This window comes from Aricia agestis, chromosome 20 (genome assembly GCF_905147365.1).
Source record: "Aricia agestis chromosome 20, ilAriAges1.1, whole genome shotgun sequence".
Lineage (NCBI taxonomy): Eukaryota > Metazoa > Arthropoda > Insecta > Lepidoptera > Lycaenidae > Aricia > Aricia agestis.
Genome location: NC_056425.1, coordinates 8,816,607 through 8,836,054, shown reverse-complemented (window position 1 = coordinate 8,836,054; position 19,448 = coordinate 8,816,607). Strand labels below are relative to the sequence as shown.

At 38.1% G+C, this 19,448-nt stretch overlaps 1 protein-coding gene across 4 annotated transcripts in view; it reads right to left on the bottom strand.

Moving 5' to 3' along the window:
- LOC121737019 (membralin) overlaps positions 1 to 19,448 on the bottom strand; it is a 140,658-nt gene that overhangs the window by 58,379 nt on the left and 62,831 nt on the right. For all 4 annotated transcript variants that reach the window (XM_042128537.1, XM_042128536.1, XM_042128538.1 and 1 more), the window contains exon 9: positions 15,724 to 15,856. In XM_042128537.1, coding sequence (XP_041984471.1) covers positions 15,724 to 15,856 — 133 coding nt within the window. The remainder of the gene's footprint in view (positions 1 to 15,723; positions 15,857 to 19,448) is intronic.

Genomic DNA, 19,448 nt, shown 5'->3' with positions numbered 1-19,448 from the left:
CTCGATATTACAAAATGGTAATGATGCTACTGTTCTGATGTGAAACTAGCAAAGGAAGGAGAAGGAAAGAACAAAAAAAGGATATGGACGAACAGTCCATAGACGGCCACAATTTTATAATAAAAAAAAAAGAAAAGAAACTAGCAAAGAGAATATAAACTACGTAACAAAACTAGTATGGAACGCTTCGTACAATTCGACTCATGCTGGGCAAATTTTTAAAATTCCAACTCACACAGAAACTTAACAATTATTTTTGTAGCTCAACGATAAATTCGAAAAACGAAACCAAACAAAATCGACGACGAGGCGACGGAGGGGGGAGGGGAGGGGGTCAAAGCCTCCCCCCTCTCCCCTCGGCTCACAATGCTGATTGAAAGCAAATAATGAAATCATAGGGAGCCGCCGCGCCCGCTACAAAAACTGCACAATTCAATACTTGCTACGAAAATACATCTGATATTTATCAATGCCCAGGTGAAGCTCAGTATTCGTTTTTCCGACTATTTTAAACCCGGAGACAATGAATTTTCCGAAAATGATGTGAGAGTTGTGAGCTCGCAATTCCACGTATTTTTTAAAGATGCGAAATATTTTATAGCAAAAAGAATGATGAATTTAAAAATATTAATAAAAAAGCTCGATTAAAATATATTCACGAAATTATTCAAAGATGAAGGCGGCGTTTTTAGACGAAATACCGCCAGCCGTAGCTCGCCGTAGCTCACCGTCTACGACACCGTAGCGCGCTACGACACCGTAGCAACCGTCTACGACGATGCTACGAAGTTATTGTTTCAACTTTTTTTTTTATATATATATTTTATTCATTTTAAAAACTTAAAAACTAATACATTTTAAACCTCGCCAAACCAAAGTTTATCGGCGAGATACGCTCATTAACATTTTTTTATACTTACTATTATCTATTGTATACATTGTGCACTAAAACTATTGTGGACTGAGACAATATACCAATATCCAAACATCTAACTATAAATTCGAGTTTTTTTTTAATATTATGCATATTTTTAAGAGTTTATTATAAGTCTTTTCGTAGCCAAACGCTTAATACCTTGTTCAAGACATAGAAAATATGCCACAATTATATTTTACATGGTATAAAATGTATATATTTGTTTACGTCTTACATACTACGATTTGAAACAATGAACTCTAGACCAGACCAAGATCAAATAACGTGATTATTGCTTACAGTTCTTACTTCTTGCTAAATGAGATATTTCCTCTTTCTACCACAAGAAGACCCCACCTAAGCCTAAAGTTGCTAAGCTGCTAAGTATTTAAATAATATTATTTTAATTATCCATACTGATATTAAAAATGTGAAAGTGTTTGTCTGTCTGTTACCTCCTCACGCCCAAACCGCTGAACCGATTTTGCTGACATTTGGTATGGATATACTTTGAGTCCTGGGAAAGGACATAAGATACTTAATTTTTATCCCGGAAAAATGTACCTCGCCCGCGAAACGAATTTTGGCACAACGAACGATAAAAAATATACTCATACTCTACACATCTACCATCATATTATACACGAAACACCCAACTTTTCGACTCCAATAACGTAATCGATGTTTGCGCGACACGAGCACAGCGCCGTCGTAAAGAAGGCGGTCAAACACCGCGGACAAACAGAGGAGCGGCGGCCGCGCCCGCACAAATATAATGAGCACCACTCAAATCGACCGAGTGTAATTAATCTTATGGCCGGTTTCGATACCGTGAAATAGTGTGAGGTGTCCCAGGTATACTTCTTAAGGGTTAAGAGTAGTCGTTGGACACCTAAGACTAGTTTTTAAGGGTTAAGAATCTATATATATAAAACTCAAAGGTGACTGACTGACATGGTGATCTATCAACGCACAGCCTAAACCACTGGACGGATCGGGCTGAAATTTTACATGCATCTAGATTTTATGACGAAGGCATCCGCTAAGAAAAGATTTTGATAAATTCCTTTTTTGATTTGTATATAATAATACTTCTTGACGCGAGCGAAGCCGCGGGCAAAAGCTCGTTAGCAATAAAGTTACACAGAACTCTTAATATATACGAAGAAAAAATATATTGATCTAAAACAATTTTTTCAACACTTCTTATTATGAAATTTGAAACTAATACTGTATTATTTGGTAACTCAATTATACACTTTTGAAAGTAGCATGTGTTAAAACTACTTCAATTCTATATTTTATAAAATCATCATTTTATTATTTAAAACTAGGGAATGCAAATCTCGCGAGATTGGGGCTCAAGCGAGATCCCGCGAGTTTATGAACACAATACCGCGAGATCTCGCCAATTTCGAGATCTCGCCAATTTCGAGATCTCGCGAGATTAGCAGTTTGGTGGGTTTTTTTTTGCAAATAATCACAATATTTGAATAAATTACGAAATAAAAGTAATAAATATTATGAGTATAATAAGTTTATCATTCATTTTCACGTTTTTTTTCAACTGAATTTTATGCATCAAACATGGTTTGACATATCTGTCTATAGTTTTTAAGTAGTAAACTTTGATATAAGTACGTATCTAATATCTATCAAATAACAAATGAAAGAAACAACCAGTCTTCTCTTCTAATGTGCGCTTTTATAATTTTGGACATGGCGGTAATATCATAGACGTCCGCGGTAAAACAATAACATAGGGAAGTACAATGTACGGAAATATAAGAAGACGTTTTTAAATTTCCGTCGACTTTTTAACGTGCACGTTAGAGGACATCACGACATATACACTTCTGAACCGCACAAAACGTCCGCGGTGCGTAAAATCAAAAGGGCATTAAACGTACCCACTACCCAACGTTTTATCGTGGAAGCCGGCGTCCACGATATCGTGACGTCCAGAATTATAAAAGCGTACACTATCAAACACAAATCTTTTAGTAATAAAACAGTTCTTTTGTAACTAACAAAACAACGAGAAGTCAAAATTAAGGACCTAGTTGAAAATCACAGTGCAGTTGTTTAGGCCAGCTCCTCTTTGTTTTTACTCCGTGATCGCAACTCCGTCCGTGTCAGTCCGCGCTTCGAATAAGACGTTTTTATGCTCAAGTGAAATCTCGTCAAACTCGCGAGATCTCGCCTTTTTTTCGTCCGAGATCAATCTCGCTAAAAAAGGCCGAGATCTCACGAGAACGAGATTGCATTCCCTATATAAAACCAACAAGCTGTTATTTTTTAATTTTATACAACACTTTTGCTAAACGGCATATCTTTGCGTAATGCAATGTTATTATGAACTTTTAGCAGTAACGTTCCTATAAAAAAACTTACAACTCCTAAACCCGTACAAATCAGATGACGGATTAATTGATCGGGTATTCGATGAGAGGTCCGCGCCGGAAGCTAGTAATTAATTTAATTATCCAGGCCAGTAATTGCCTTGCTAATCCTATGTTATTGTACGATATAACTAATTGACTTTATACAATTAGGCCTAGGCTTACAAACATTGAGGCTATGATTACAATATAACAACGTTCCATTAAGATAGAAGATCCATACATATAGTGTGACGACCTCTGTGGCTCAGTGGGTGGGCTGTCGGTAGCTCAAGCCGGGGGTCGTGGGTTCGAATCCCGCCGACGGAACAAAAAGTTTTCAAAGTTCCTGGGTCATGGATGTGTATTAAATATGTGTATCATAGAATAAAAATCGTATTAAATAATAGTATTAAAGTATTAAATATATTTCCGTTGTCTGGTACCCGTAACACAAGTCCTTCAGGTACTTACCACGGGGCCAGACTGACGTGGTGTGAAGCGTCCAAAGATATAGTGAGGGAGCCCTAGAACCATTTTGTTTGTGATTACTAACAAGCAAATTTTTTGTGAGTAGCTACATTTTGATAAGACGAACAACATTTTTATTTTCGGAAAATCTCGAAAGTGGTAGCTAACAGTTGTAAAAAGGATTTCATACTTTGACAATAGTTATATAATTTAAGAGTAACCTTGTCCTACAAATAAAACAATCCATATTTTAGGACCTTCAAGTCAAAGTATGAAATCCTTTCTATCTCTTTTAGCTACCACTTTCGAGATTTTTCAAAAATAAAAATGTTGTTCGTATTATCAAACTGTAGCTACTCACAAAATTTTTTCTTGTTAGTAATCTCAAAAAAAATAATGTTCTAGGGCGCCCGTATTAATACAGATCTGTGTTAAAAATAATCCTGGGTAAAAATGTTGTAACATCTTTGTTGTTTTTTTTTTCTTTTTTATTTCTATTGTGAGAAAACATTGGCTTTTCTCATAAAGTCTAGTTGTGTTATAAAGATGGTGATGATATTATGTTGCAAACGTCTAGAATCGTAAAAACAAATGCATTTCTAAGATTCACTTGCACAGATCAGAGGCAAAGTTAGCCCTGGGCTAGATGTCCTGTTGTCTCCAGTATTTGAAAATCATACATTTTGATATTTTGACAAAAGATTAACAGAAATCCAGAATAAACGTGCATACTTTTGCATAAAATCAAAAATTTAAGATTTCAAAACTTAATGCACCCTAAAACTGGTATAAATTAAAGTGTCTTGTACATGTTTATAAGACGGTCTCTACGTGTCGGGATCGCAATAAATAATAAAACACGTTATAAAATTTGCGGTTGAGCTATGAATACTAGAGCTAATGTACAGCACAGGACGTGGGCATGTATATTAAGATTCTGTGTTAAATACTAGCCACCTTAGAAATAAAAAACTTAAGAGATGTCAAGGGACACCCGAATGAAACGAAGTTATTTCTTATGTTCAAAAAACCTGTATACATAACACTCAAAAAAATTATTTAAAAAAACGCCATATAGTTGACGCACAGGAATACTTATTATCAACGCCCTCTGCCCCTAACATGCAGGTAAGTACTAATAAAAAAGTGTCGAGGTCAAATCAAGGTCAAATATCGTTCTGTCTAGCCTTCAGATTTACGCCGAACGCGCGATAAGGAACTTCGTTCCAAAAGCCAGATTGCGCATACAGACATACGGTAGTTATATTCTTGTGAATGACACTATTCTAACGTATAAGGACAAAACATTGTACAAGTAAGACTTTAGTTGTTTAGGCCCAATTTCACCAATAACTGTTAATGTTAATGCTCGAATTAGTAAGACATGATATTTTAACAACCTGTTAACACAAACGTGTTAACAGGTTGTTAAAATATCATGTCTTACTAATTCGAGCATTAACATTAACAGTTATTGGTGGAATTGAGCCTTATTTAAATTCGTTGCAGGGTAAAAAACAACAAAATCAGTGCTATCAAAACTGATGCAGCAATTCCAAAGACTGAACTTACAATGTAACCATTCCTTTTCTATACACAAGTATAGATGAGAAGATTATACACTTATACTTTATAGGGGGGTATTACAACGTAAGGATATGACGATAATCACGCTTCTAGTAATGAGAATTTAATTGAGGTCCGCAACGCGCCGACAGATACTAACTTCATTATCCTAATTACTGTAATGTAATTGCTTTCTACAACAACTTCGTGCTATGTATTATATTCGTTCAGAGATATTTAACAGGACCTTAGTATACAATAGACATAAGGTTCACTAACATGAACTTTAAGGTAAAATAGCTCTGAAAGGACTGTAGTTCCTAAGCGGTGGCTTTCAAGTGTTTAAGTCCTATGATCAGATTTTGAATTTGATAGATATGTTTCATGATCATATTTCATAACATAGTTACTCCATAACCCTATACCCGTAGATTCTAGCGATATAATGTAGGAGAATTGAAACGAGAAACCCTTGAGAGTAATTACTGTCGTTGGAACTGGCGCCAAGCCAATTGTAGCCCCACTAAATTGTTGCGTGAGATTATGAAAACCACTCGCACCATGACCAACTAACCATGTTTCAAAGTCTTTTCAGTGTAGTCAGTCAGGACTCAAGTCCTTTAAATTGAAACATCTCAACGCAGATACAAGTTTTGGGCTCGCAAGACGTGAAACAAGCTATGATTGGCTCTTAATTTTCCTGAAATGTTTGTGTGCCCGTTTCCTGATTTGGCGTCTAGGATGCAGATGGATATTACGAGATTAGAGCCGTAGGTTCGATTAAGATATGACTTACGACCAGGCCACGATCCTTGCGATTTATCAGTCCATTTGACTACATACAATTTACGTTGCTACATTATCTAAATTCTAAACTACCACGACTATCTTTCTCAGTAAGCAGCAAACGAAAATACTAACTGACACGAAATTCCCGACAATATTCATCCACTTGTTGCTCGCTCGGTGCTCGTGTCTCGTGAAATATCGATGCAAATGAGCTGAGGCGCCGGGGCGGGCGCCGCTTCGACGATCGCCAACTATTAGGCATTATTACGTCAAGATGCTGCCCGTTAATTTGTTTAAGGAAGCCCTGCTGAATATTCATGTGAGCGACTGGCATTAACGAGGTCTTTTTGCGATTATTTTGATGTGACGATTATGTTCGTGTTGACTCATTTGTTGTGTTCACTAATCAGTCAGCTAAACTACATTGACCCTAGTATAGTAGCAAAATGACCATGTCACTAAGCGTCGCGTCACGTCACCATTTCAGACTTAAAACTTTAGTGTCAACTGTCAAAATTATTAATGACTCGGGCCAGCAACATTGACATGCAAGCACGGTCACAATAGAATAAGTTCTTTTTCTACGGTAGAATTTAGAATAGACAAGGTGACAGTTTGATTTGACAGAAGTAACAATTCTTACAGACTATTTACAATTACAATTTGCTCCATATCTTTGAATTTTGTCCAGAAAGATCCATCCCAGTGACCCGACAATAACCTAAAAACCATCTAAGAGCACCATCACGGTGAACAAACGTCCCTTCACTAAAATATCCTACTCAAACTCTCAATCGGTGACATGTGTGTCACAACAAGGCGTCCCGACCCGACGTCGGGTCGGGTATGTGTGACTGTCGGGTCGGGTGTTGTGTGTGACTGTCGGAGCGTAATTAACGCCGGTTAGCAGCCGTCACCGCGCATCGGCACGGTTGAGCGGACACGCCGCACCACAGATTATTAAGTATTGACAACTTGCTTTCGCAAATGAAAATAACCTACAGCTTTTAGAAGCAAATCATGATGTGATTCAGACAAAGTTCATTTAGTGTCAATAATAGTAACGTTCTTCATTTAATTTTAGGGTCATCCTTTTAAACAACAGCATAATTAAACAAAAAGAAAAGGTTACCTATGTCACAATAGACATAACTACCAGTAGTTCGACTGCAAAGAAACGGACAGGTTTCAATATCTGTCAAATTCGTCGGGTTTCACTAGGATTATGAACGGAATGTGCCTCGCGCTGGCTGATATAATTTATTTTTAAATATTTAAAATAAAGATTTCAAAATTGGATTCTGACAATTTTAATCGCATGTGTCAAAATACAAACAACAATACGACCAAAGAGGAACACGTCCAGCGAATATGTAATAGTTTTAAATTCGTAGGTAACAAGTTAACAACCCTAGCGACGATTTTCGTCGTAATACGTCAAAATTAAAAATTTCAACATCAGTTCTAAGTCGGTATACTCTATCATTCTGTCTACTCTGCCTATGTGTCGAGTTTTCGTATAAGTTATAAAGCTAACTTGACTGTGAAACTATTCTTCAAATTTTCGAATTGTAGTTTTGGTTAAAAATTGATTTGATGCAAACTGCAGCCTTATTCCCGAAACTGATATCAATTTAGATTTCTTCATATTTTAGATGTCTAAAGTGTCAAAAATCTGATATCAGTTTCGGGAATAAGGCTGCTGATTGAACTGGGAAACATCAGCTAATCTACAATCTCACACGTAAAACGGAAATGTGTTGCTGTATCCCGTTCGATCGTTTTAGCTGATTTTTGTAGCAAACCGAACTATAATTTTGCATCCGAATCCTTTTTATTTCTGTTACTAATTGAATAAAACTTCCAACCACTTTCTAGATGTTAAACGGATTATGACGCCGTCCAGCCAGGTGCACCGTACATGTGTCCGGCGGTCGTAAACCGGCCATAATCTCGTCTCGAGCGACTTGTCTGCTGTGTGTCGAGTTTTATTGACATACAGAATACTATAAAAATAACACTCAACTTGGTGAGAAAATCTAGATCATACAACCAAATTATAGTTTATCCACGATATCCAAGGTGGAATAAAAGAATTAATGAATAGTAATATTAGTGAGCGCAAATATTAGATTTTTCTCTTAAAGCGCGTAAAACCTGGAAGGATTTTAATCTCAAAAAGTGAAACGTGAATTTTGGCGAAATTTCGGACTTGTATTGCAACAATAGCTAAAGGTCCAGTCACCGAATGAAAAGAAATTCAAGCATCGAACTAGAGTTCTCTTTTATACGCGCAATAGGTACTATATTAGTATATCATTGTCACGCACAAGTTTCGTGAGTTATTTTCAAGCGAGTATGAAGATGAGCTCAATAGACCCAAAAAATGGCGACAAATCAAATCCGCCGCTAACTTATAATAACGCGCCAAATTAGCTTAATAAACGCCAACTTGGAAAACTGACCTCGGGCGTGTAAATAAAAGTGTAATCGATGGCGCAGGGGGCGAGGCATAAATCAGTCTCCCCCAGCCCCGGCCTTCAATTTGGCACATCCTTAAAATGACACACGAGAACACTTCTAACGACGACGCCTTACCCCGGCCGCACATTATAAGAATTTCTGATCAGAAAAATTCGGACACCCACCGGAACGCACACTGCTCATTTTGTTGTGGACACCGCTGAACCGATTTTGCTGAAATTTGGCATGGAGATACTTTAGAGTCCCGGGAAAGGACATAGGGTACTTTTATCCCGGAAAAATGTACGGTTTCCGCGAGATAAACGAATTTTGGCGCAATAGAGTTGCGGGCATCATCTTGTTATTAATATGGGCTTAAAATGAAGGTACCCCTTGAAGATGTACTTTAGAAGTTCGACTTTAGTTGCCTGATGGCATTGTTTGCTAAATGGTTACTAGACTGTGCTTAGCTTTGCTTAATTTTGACTCTGACTAACACCCCGAGTGTTCATACGTTCACCTATTTTCAGGACAACATTATAACGTACTAATAATAAAAAACTATCGCCAGCTGTATTTCCAGACCCCTTATGCCTTTAACGACCCTCACATATGAGAAGTATGGCTTATCACTTATCAGCCACACTCCTCTATCGAAGAGGGAGGCCTTAAAAAGCGTACTTTTCTTAATAGGCAGTCAAATCACTTTTTATATAAAATTTACTGACTATAAAATGTCCTGCATATTGGCTATTCCATCAGTACCATCCCTTGCTGTTACGATTTCGATGTAACATAGCAATAATGATGTAATGTATTGTGGCGTCGGCACGTCAGCGCGGGAGCAATCGGGGGCGGTAGACAAAGTGCCGGGGCGGATTTAATTGGCGGTCGGCGAGATTTATATGCCACTGCCACAATATAAATGTAGTAGGCCATCTTATAGAACTACACTGAATTGGGCGCACGCACACTTTCGCGTGACTTCAGATAATGGGGGCGATAGTGGCGTTTCTCTTTGACTTTAAAGTGTACGTCAGTTATAATTCTGTATACTCTAGTTCAACCAAATGATGAATGGACCGGTGAACACTCCGAAAACGTACATAAAAATGTCCGATTGGATGTAGTCTGTATTTTTGTATTGTACTATGTTCGTAATCTTCTAAACGACTTATCCGTCAATGGACACCATGAAACGCGCATACACGCTGTGTGTTGTCTGCACATCCATGGTCCAACGTCCTCCTTACATACAACCTCCTCCGTAGCAAAGCAATGCAGTATCACGTCGTAAGCGTGTAGAATTTGTCTGTGTTGAGTTTGTTTATTTCTTAGGGATTGCAGATTGAATCCTTAGGGATTGCACAGTTACTTTACTGTATGATATTTACATCGTACTTAGGTGGGTCAAATACCGCAACCGCTTTGGGTAACCGTAGGGACGATTTTACAAAACCGCATCTGTCGTGGGTTCTGCTCAATCATCGTGCTGCCACTATTGTAGTTCCTTCGATCCTAAATCGATTTTCGGTGATAGGGTGAACCGATCGAACTGAGATTCGAGGTACAAGAGTCGGATTTTTTAAGAATACATTTTCCATATTTCAATCTTAAGGTACAAGTGACTGACTTCTATTTTTTGTATAAATGCAGTTTCTAGACTTAACCTTAATTCTAAAATGCCAACTTGCCATAACAAACGCGCAAAAGTGAACTCTACCAGCGAAACGTTTACAAAATTCTATTAAGTCGTTTGAAGCCAAGCAGATACAACCCAACAACTTTAGTGATCATAAAGGATGTTTTAAAAATTATCTCCCTGAAGCTTCCCTCATTGTTTGCTTTGTGACTTTATAATGTCGTAAGACTTCTTCGTAATATGTAATAATGTTTTCTCCTGTTTCAGTGACGTCACTAATGTTATTGCGAACAAAGCAGGTTATGTGCTTTCACAGCGGAGTGCATCATTATGAAAACAGGAAGAGAGCAAATTGACAAAGAACTCAACTTATGAACGATCCAATGACACGGTTATAAAGGCAAAAAGAAATAAGAACCTTGTGCCACTTACTGAAAAAATCGACCTTTGCATTTTATACATCAAGAACGCAAAAAAACGAAATTTCCTAAACTGTTTCCGAGAGTATTTATTCTTCAATATTTTAAATTAATACAATATAAATAATATTTCGTGTCTAAATAAAAGCCTGAAGAATATATTATAATTGAATCTGTGGCGGTACCTACAATTCGCCTAACATTCCTGCATCGCGCTATCGAAGTTTTCTGAGCGCGTCGGTATATATACGACAGCTGAAATATATCACGTGGGCTCCGGCCTGACCGAGCATAACACCTCGCTCGGTCGGATGGTCTTCCTTTGTGGCGGCCACGCATATCCCACAAATCTATTATAATTCATCCACACTCATTTCAATGTCCATTTATAAAGAAACAACATTTTTGTTGGTTCCATCGAGAAACCTAGCCCACAACCAGAGTGTCGGGAACTAAACTCTACAGCCGATATCTAGACTTGTTCTTTAGTTACTGCCTGATAAGAAAGCGTTCGTTTCAGAACATAGGGTACCACACATGAATATAAGAAGAATCCGGAAAATACTTGTATGTTAAAGTCAAAACGGTTAAAGGACACTCAATGAATACACGAGGACATAACACGAACCAACAATTAAGCCGAGCAATTACAACGAACAAGCACTCAAACTTCAAGCCGCTCTCAAGTTACGCCCGCCCTAAAATATATTTTTAGAAAAATTCACTCGTTCTAAGTTCCCGGTTGTTTTGACGGGGGAGGCTGAGGGGGGGTGGGGGGGTTAAACTAACTCCCCGGCGAAGGAGCGGTGCCATTTTCAATTTGCTTTATTTGCACTTGTTTTAATAGCGATCTCCTCTTATTGCGCGGCCGGCCGACCAAATTGCTTCGTGCCGGGCGGCTTTTGATTAAGGCTGGGCGTAAAAACAAAGTGTCTGTTTGTAAACAGCCGAAGACGTCGGGGGACATATTGGAAGTTGAGCGCGTGACCCGAAGTGTATGTGCCGCTTAATGGACCTTTTGAGACGCTTCGCCAAACTTGTGTTGAAGTTGCGGAACCTGTTGCGCGCTCTACTTGTTGAATCTAGACTAATATTAAGCTGTTTGTCTGTCTGTGTGATTTGGACGAAGTTTGGTATTAGGATAGGAACTTTAAATCCCAGGAAAGGAGATACTGTTGTGATAGATTCTGTATCAAAACCTATTTCCCGCGCTATGAACGAATTTTAGAACAACGAAGTTGCGGGCAAGTTTATAAGAATTGTGTATGAATGTATATATGTATGTATGTATAATTCATACTACAATTATTACTATTTCAAAAAATCTTTAGATTCTATTTGCATAGACAACACGAGGGAAAGGAAATATTAATACGTATAATATGAGCATATTAAATATACGAACAAACATAATATTTAATAATCAATAGGCAAACTCAATAAAACGCTGAATAAATATAAAATCGTAAAAAATATGGACGTACGGACAAACATGAAATAACGAGGTGTACACAAACAGACGCATAAGATATGAGCAAATATTAACGAGTAGTGTTTTCATAATTCCGTGTGGGTGATCCATAATTTGTATGTCGTTGTCAATAGAGATGTAGGGCTGCCAAAAACTATTATAAGCTATGTGCTATCCGTTAAATGAATTTTGTAGTAAGTATATCTATAATTATTAGATACTTTTTTGTAACACTTACAAATAGCACATAATACTACTACATACTTATAATTATTTTTGCTACAGTCTTGAAAATGTCTCACTATGGACGAAAAGAAAGGGGAGTTTTAGCTAAGTTTACAACATTAATAATATTGAAAGTGACATCCCTAAGTAGGCTCCAAAGAGGTCAAGAACACGACATATTTCGATTCGAATTTTATATTTTAATTTTAAGCACGAATCACAGATGAATAATGATCCAATTTGGCACTGCCTAAAAGTGAAGATATACTCGTATATCGCACACACAACACAACTGTATAAGGTCAGAATAGCAAGTTTTTCCGAATCAACGAAAAACCAATATAATATACTTAAAAAGTTGTTGCAAATTCAGTAAATAAAGTATATAAAGAATGAAGTTCATATAATAATTAAGTAGTTAAGTTGTTTCAGTATCCATAAATAAATTATAACTGGATATATAGGTGTAACAAAATTAAGTGATAATAACTTTAGGGTGTGTAGTTAACTCTATTTATTATAGGGAACCTCTTTCAAATATCAATACGCCTGTCTTCGAGGGATAAATTTTAGTCTATTCAAATAAATAGCAAACTCGATTTGAGGTTTTCCGACTTAATACAGTGTTGTATTGGGTATGCGATATGTCTGCAATAGCAATCATTTCATAACGTATATTGCAATATACGTTAAATTAAATAGCAATCATTTCATAACGTATATTGCAATATACGTTAAATTAAATAGCAATCATTTCATAACGTATATTGCAATATACGTTAAATTAAATAGCAATCATTTCATAATTCATAGAATAAACAATTTATTGTATGAATATACGTGGAAGAGCCATGCTTCGGCACGAATGGGCCGGCTCGACCGGAGAAATACCACGTTCTCACAGAAAACCGGCGTGAAACAGCGCTTGCGCTGTGTTTCGCCGAGTGAGGGAGTTTACCGGAGGCCCAATCCCCTACCCTATTCCCTTCCCTACCCTCCCCTATTCCCTTCCCTCCCCATCCCTACCCTCCCCTATTACCCTATTCCCTCTTAAAAGGCCGGCAACGCACCGGCAGCTCTTCTGATGCTGCAAGTGTCCATGGGCGACGGAAGCTACTTTCCATCAGGTGATCCGTTTGCTCGTTTGCCCCATTATTTCATAAAAAAAAAAAACAATTAAATGTTTAAACAACGTTTAAACAGACCGCGTGAACGCAGCCAATTAACGCAGCACGTTAGGTTATTGAAAAGTGACGGACGACGATATTAATTAGCGTATTGATATGGCCTTTCATTATGCCACGTTGCGGTCGGCTCTTTGTTGTTTCGTTTTGTCAATGGACGCGCTTGAGAAAACAGCGCTCGACAACGGCCGAAAACAGAATGGCGGGTTTTTCGATATCTCATTACAAGGGTAGCACTATTTACCTGATAATAATGCCCAATAAGCTATTAATGCCCAATTTCTGAGTTTTTTTTTTATTTGGTTAATATTTTGACGTTAGCTAATCAAAAACTAGGCATAAGGCGAGAGAAACAAGAAGCACAAATGTGCTTTAATAGTGACACATTTTCGACTTATATTGCGCTTAAAAAAAGGCTTTGGTTGAAATTACTTCTTAAAATTTATTCTTCGTTTATATTGTTGAAAATTCGTAGCATTAAGACGTAATAAATATACGCAATAATACTGACACAATTGAGTCTAAACACCACATAAAACTTTACTGATGAAGCTCTTTTTAACTCGCACCCTTTTTTTTTTAATGAAATAAGGGGGCAAACGGGTCGCCTGACGGAAAGCAACTTCCGTCGCCCATGGACACTCGCAGCATCAGAAGAGCTGCAGGTGCGTTGCCGGCCTTTTAAGAGGGATTAGGGTTATAGGGGAGTTTAGGGAAAGGAAGGGAATAGGGGAGGGTAGGGAAGAGAATAGGGTAGGGGATTGGGCCTCCGGTAAACTCACTCACTCGGCAAAACGCCGGTAAACTCACTCACTCGGCATCACGCCGGTTTTCTGTGAGAACGTGGTATTTCTCCGGTCGAGCCGGCCCATTCGTGCCGAAGCATGGCTCTCCCACGTATATGTCCCTGTGTTACTTTTTTTGGATATTATTATTGTCTGGCCAAAATCTATATTTTTCAGCGCTGTCCAGCGCTGTTTCTGCTAGAGGCTCGCAATGGAAACGCTATTTAAAACTGGTCTATTTAATTAGTACTGTTACAATGCACTTCGATAATGGCGTACGGTTTGTTGGGGATAATTAGAGATTTCGTTGCACCGTATCATTTGGACGGACTCAATTCGTCATATTGTCATGACCTAAGCAGTAAGCCCTACACGCCTCGTACATTTCCGCTTATAATAATTTACCATGATGTATAATGTAATGAACAAGAATTGCTTATTAGTGTATAATAATTCCTCCAAGTTAATGAAGTCCAAACGGCGAGCACATCAAACTTAATAATAATATGTCAAAAATTTAATGGAAATCTGTGCCTCGTTACTTTGATTGTTGTATTCTTAAAAACGAGATTAAAAAACGAAAATGAACACTTTATAATATGGCCGAAGGTACAGAAAATGAAAAGTAAAAAAAAAGTTGGAAGTAAAATTATTTTAAAAGAAGATAAATTATAGTCTACAGTAAGTATTACGAGCAAAACACTTTGATAAATATTATACCAAAACATAAAATATACAGAAGATACAAAGTAAAACAACATCAATTAACAACCGCATCGAAAGTAATATCATATTTTCCTAAACAAACAATCAGCGCAAACAAAAAAAAACACGGAAAATTGCTACACTGTTTATAAAAATATATTACGTAAATAAAAATATAATGAAGAATATCATAATTATTAACATATCGGTTATAATTGGTATTTCATATTGGCATAGAATTCCTGGTATTAAGGCATGTTGATATAAAACACCTAGATTGATTGCGTTGTTGGATGTTGGTTTAATGTTGCGCAACTGTCGACCTTAGTAGGAACAATAATTATTGACGACACTCATGGGCAATCGTAGACATTGCGTTGTTTGACGTTGGTTCGTTCAATGTTGGGCAACGGTCTACTTAAAGTATGGAAGTCCTTCATGGCAAACGTGTAGAGGCTGTTTTTAGCCACAACTACCTACAATAATTACTGATTAAAAAATTGATGACTAACTCGAACACAATATTGTTTCCAATTTAACAAAAGTAATTCTTCTTTAACATGTGCCTTAATAATCGCTAGATTTAACTAATGATGAGCTCAAACTACACATTGCTCTCCCTTAACATTTCCCTTTTCGCTCTATTGCCCAACTCTGTTGGTTCATTCTCAGTCATGGTGGCTGCAGGTCACATTATGTCACTTACCTCAACCAATGTCGTTTAGCGATGGCGGTGTGGCAGCAGATGGCGTCGTACTGGTCGGCGATCCACACGATCAGGATGATGTAGAACGCCGTCGTCGTGTCGTTGAAGAACTCAGACATTATCGCCTCCATGCCTAAAAAAATACGTTTTTGTAAAAACTGTGGGGCATTTCTTGTATCAATGTGGGTAAAACCTATTGTTTGAATGTAATGTTGCCAAAAAGAGGGTATAATATATTTCCTTTTTTACTTCGAAGCAGCCAACTGTTTTTGTACTTACCTAATTATATACGAAAATGTTTCTGTCATCTCAACAACAACCAAGCAACTTCAGTTTATAGCGCTTGTAGTAAGGATACGGTAATTTAGACTACTGAGTAAAATGTCTACTCAGTAGTCTAAATTACCGTATCCTTACTACAAGCGCCATAATCTGGTGGCTTAAACGTATCAGTCAAGCTAATTTAACTGTGCATTATTCCTAAACCAGAGAACAAGTCACCGAAGCGGCGGTATAAACCGCAAAGTGCATTAAATATCGCGCACCGCCTTGCACACGGCTCGCGGCACACCCGGATACACCCGGTTATATCCGGGTGTATCCGGGCTTCACCCGGGCGCGTCGGGTGACGGACTAATTAGGTGTCGACAATTGCCGAGCTAACGACCGAAATCCGAGCGCCAGTCGGGAGCTTATTAACCGCTCGACATGCAGTAGGTCAGTGCTTAACTAACTCGGCGTCTGCATTACACTCCCTTCCTTGCTCAAACATTATACGTGTATGAGCATCAGCTCTGACATCCATACTACTATTATAAATGCGAAGTGTATGTCTGTCTGTCTTTCTATCTGTCTGTCTTTCTATCTGTCTGTCTTTCTATCTGTCTGTCTATCTGTTACCTTTTTACGCCCAAACCACTGAATTGATTTTGCTGAAATATGGCATGGAGATACTTTGAGTCCTGGGAAAGGACATAGGATACTTTTCATCCCGAAAAAATATACTGTTTCCTCGCGATAAACGAATTTTGATGCAACGGAGTTGCAAGCGTCATTTAGTGATTACTATTTTGTGTGCTATTACTGGTTGTAGACATTAGCATATTTACTGCCTTAAAATCAGTATGATCAATGCTGGCAAGATCTGAAAGAATTTTCGGATATACTTCTGCATTATTCGCTCAAACGCCCTAATAACGTGTTTCTATTTCTCACTTTCTATTTTTTAATACAATCATAAATAAGACACAGGCCACCTCTAGATTTCCTAAACATAAGACCCAACAAAGGGCGTCGCCTTACAATCAAGTGCAATGAAAGTCAGTCGGGGTGGAATGTTGAAATCTAATCCATTTGTATTCAACTTCATTGCCATTCATAACGTATATGGGCTGTAATTTATGCCAAGTGTGAATTAATTGAGCGGACAGAGTCGGGTGTCCGATTAAACGGCGGAGGTCGGACGCAGGGTTGCCAGCCTTGGGAAATTCGCCGCGAAAAAGTATTAGAGAGTCGAGATGGTATTTAAGTGCAACTTAACCTTATCCTTAAGATGACTTTCCGATCATTGCCGCAAGAGGCCGTACCGACAAAAATGCAAATAAAATGCCACTGAAATAGGCTATAGGTTTCATTTACTGACATTGCTCTAGGGAACATATTGATCCAAACCTTTAGATTTAGTATGTTATTATTTTTAGCAATATTCCGCGAATATTTTTACATGGGAGAGCCATGCTTCGGCACGAAAGGGCCGGCTCACCCGGAGAAATACCACGTTCTCACAGAAAACCGGCGTGAAACAACGTTTGCGCTGTGTTTCGCCGAGTGAGTGAGTTTACCGGAGGCCCAATCCCCTACCCTATTCCTTTCCCTACCCTCCCCTATTCTCCTCCCTTCTCATCCCTACCCTCCCCTATTACCCTATTCCCTCTTAAAAGGCCGGCAACGCACCTGCAGCTCTCCTGATACTGCAAGTGTCCATGGGCGACGGAAGTAGCTTTCCATCAGGTGACCCGTTTGCTCGTTTGCCCCCTTATTTCATAAAAAAAAAACTCAACCTAAATAAATGAGTGAGTGTACGCGTGCCTATGCGTATATACTATATATACAACATTTTAAGCTATGGATTTCCGCAAAGTAACGCCTGATTCTATTATAACTATTAACAAACCTTTAAAGTCAAGTGGCTCTAAGAAATTCTTGAGCTGCAATGGTTCATCTTAGAACAATAATTGGCCGAATACAGCATGATGAAGTCAGACAATGCGAACTGTTAAATGGTTTAAGTTATACTATTAAGCTTCTAGAAAATAAACCTTTCTATACCCTCCAAACATCCTTCTAAGCAGGTTCCTCCCACTCTCTTGTCAGCCCTATTCGGAGGTAACGTGTTTACTGTATCAGTGTGGCCCTCATCAAAATGCAAATAAGGCGCGGCGCCGCGTCCGTCCACCGCATATTGAGTTATACGTCCCAATAGTCTGAGGGCTCCGGATTCGGTTATAATATTGTATTAATATGAAGACAAATCGCGGCCCTTTAACACTAGAGTGCACGTGCATTCTAGTAAAGAAGAAGGGGAAGTTATAATGGACATTTCACGCACGATGGAATGGTTAATGACTTCAGAGTAAAGCTCAGAGTTCCGAAACGCAAGCCCAACCAAGGTGTGGTAAATTACCAAGCACAAATCAAAGACTCTATTTCAAAACAAAGAAAAATACTTGCAGATGACGAAGTATTCATCAATAAATCCGATAATCTATAAATATAAAACTCAAAGGTGACTGACTGACATGGTGATCTATCAACGCACAGCCAAAACCACTGGACGGATCGGGCTGAAATTTAGCATGTAGGTAGATGTTATGACGTAGGCATCCGCTAAGAAAGGATATATATATTTTAACCCCCTTGGAGGTGGAATTGATCAAAATCAATTCCACCTCCAAGGGGTTAAAATAGGGGATGAAAGTTTGTATATAATAATACTTCTTAACGCGAGCGAAGCCGCGGGCAAAAGCTCGTATTCTATATTATCCGAGTCTTCGTCTCGATGTTTATTTAGCGAACTAATAAATTCATCAATAATTTCATTGGTCCGCGCGTGCCGTCCGCCCATCTCGGGCGATCTTCGTCTTTCGTCGGAATTAGAATTAATAGCGGACGTCCGTCGGCGTGCCGATGCCGGCGACGAGTGTAGCGACGGCAAAAAAGCCGACACCTCTCATATTGGAAAAGCAAATGGAAAAGCTTTGCGATGTAGGCTATTTGAAGAAAAACCGATGAATCATAATACTGATAAAAGAGATCGCATACACAGACGTTATAATGGGCATGATGACTATTTTTTTTTCTTATTGGTAATTGAAAGACCCTTAAAAATAGGAACATCGCTGAAAGAATGACTCTGATAGCTTAAAAATTCACCAAGATATGACAATTCAAACATCTCATAAAATAGACCTGCCCGAAACGCTCCATACAAAGTGCTACGAAAGTATGAAGTCACTCTTTCGTAGTTTGTACGCATCGGGAGAGAGCTTTGTTTGATAGGTATATTAAATATTGCGTTTATGAAAGTGGTTTCATAACAAAAGTTGCTTTTAATTTCATAAGTTATCGAATGGTATACAAATATTAAGAAATTTAATTAAAAAAAAAATTGACTTGAATATTCAACTTTGAAGGCTCATAACAAAAAAAAATACAAATGCTATCAA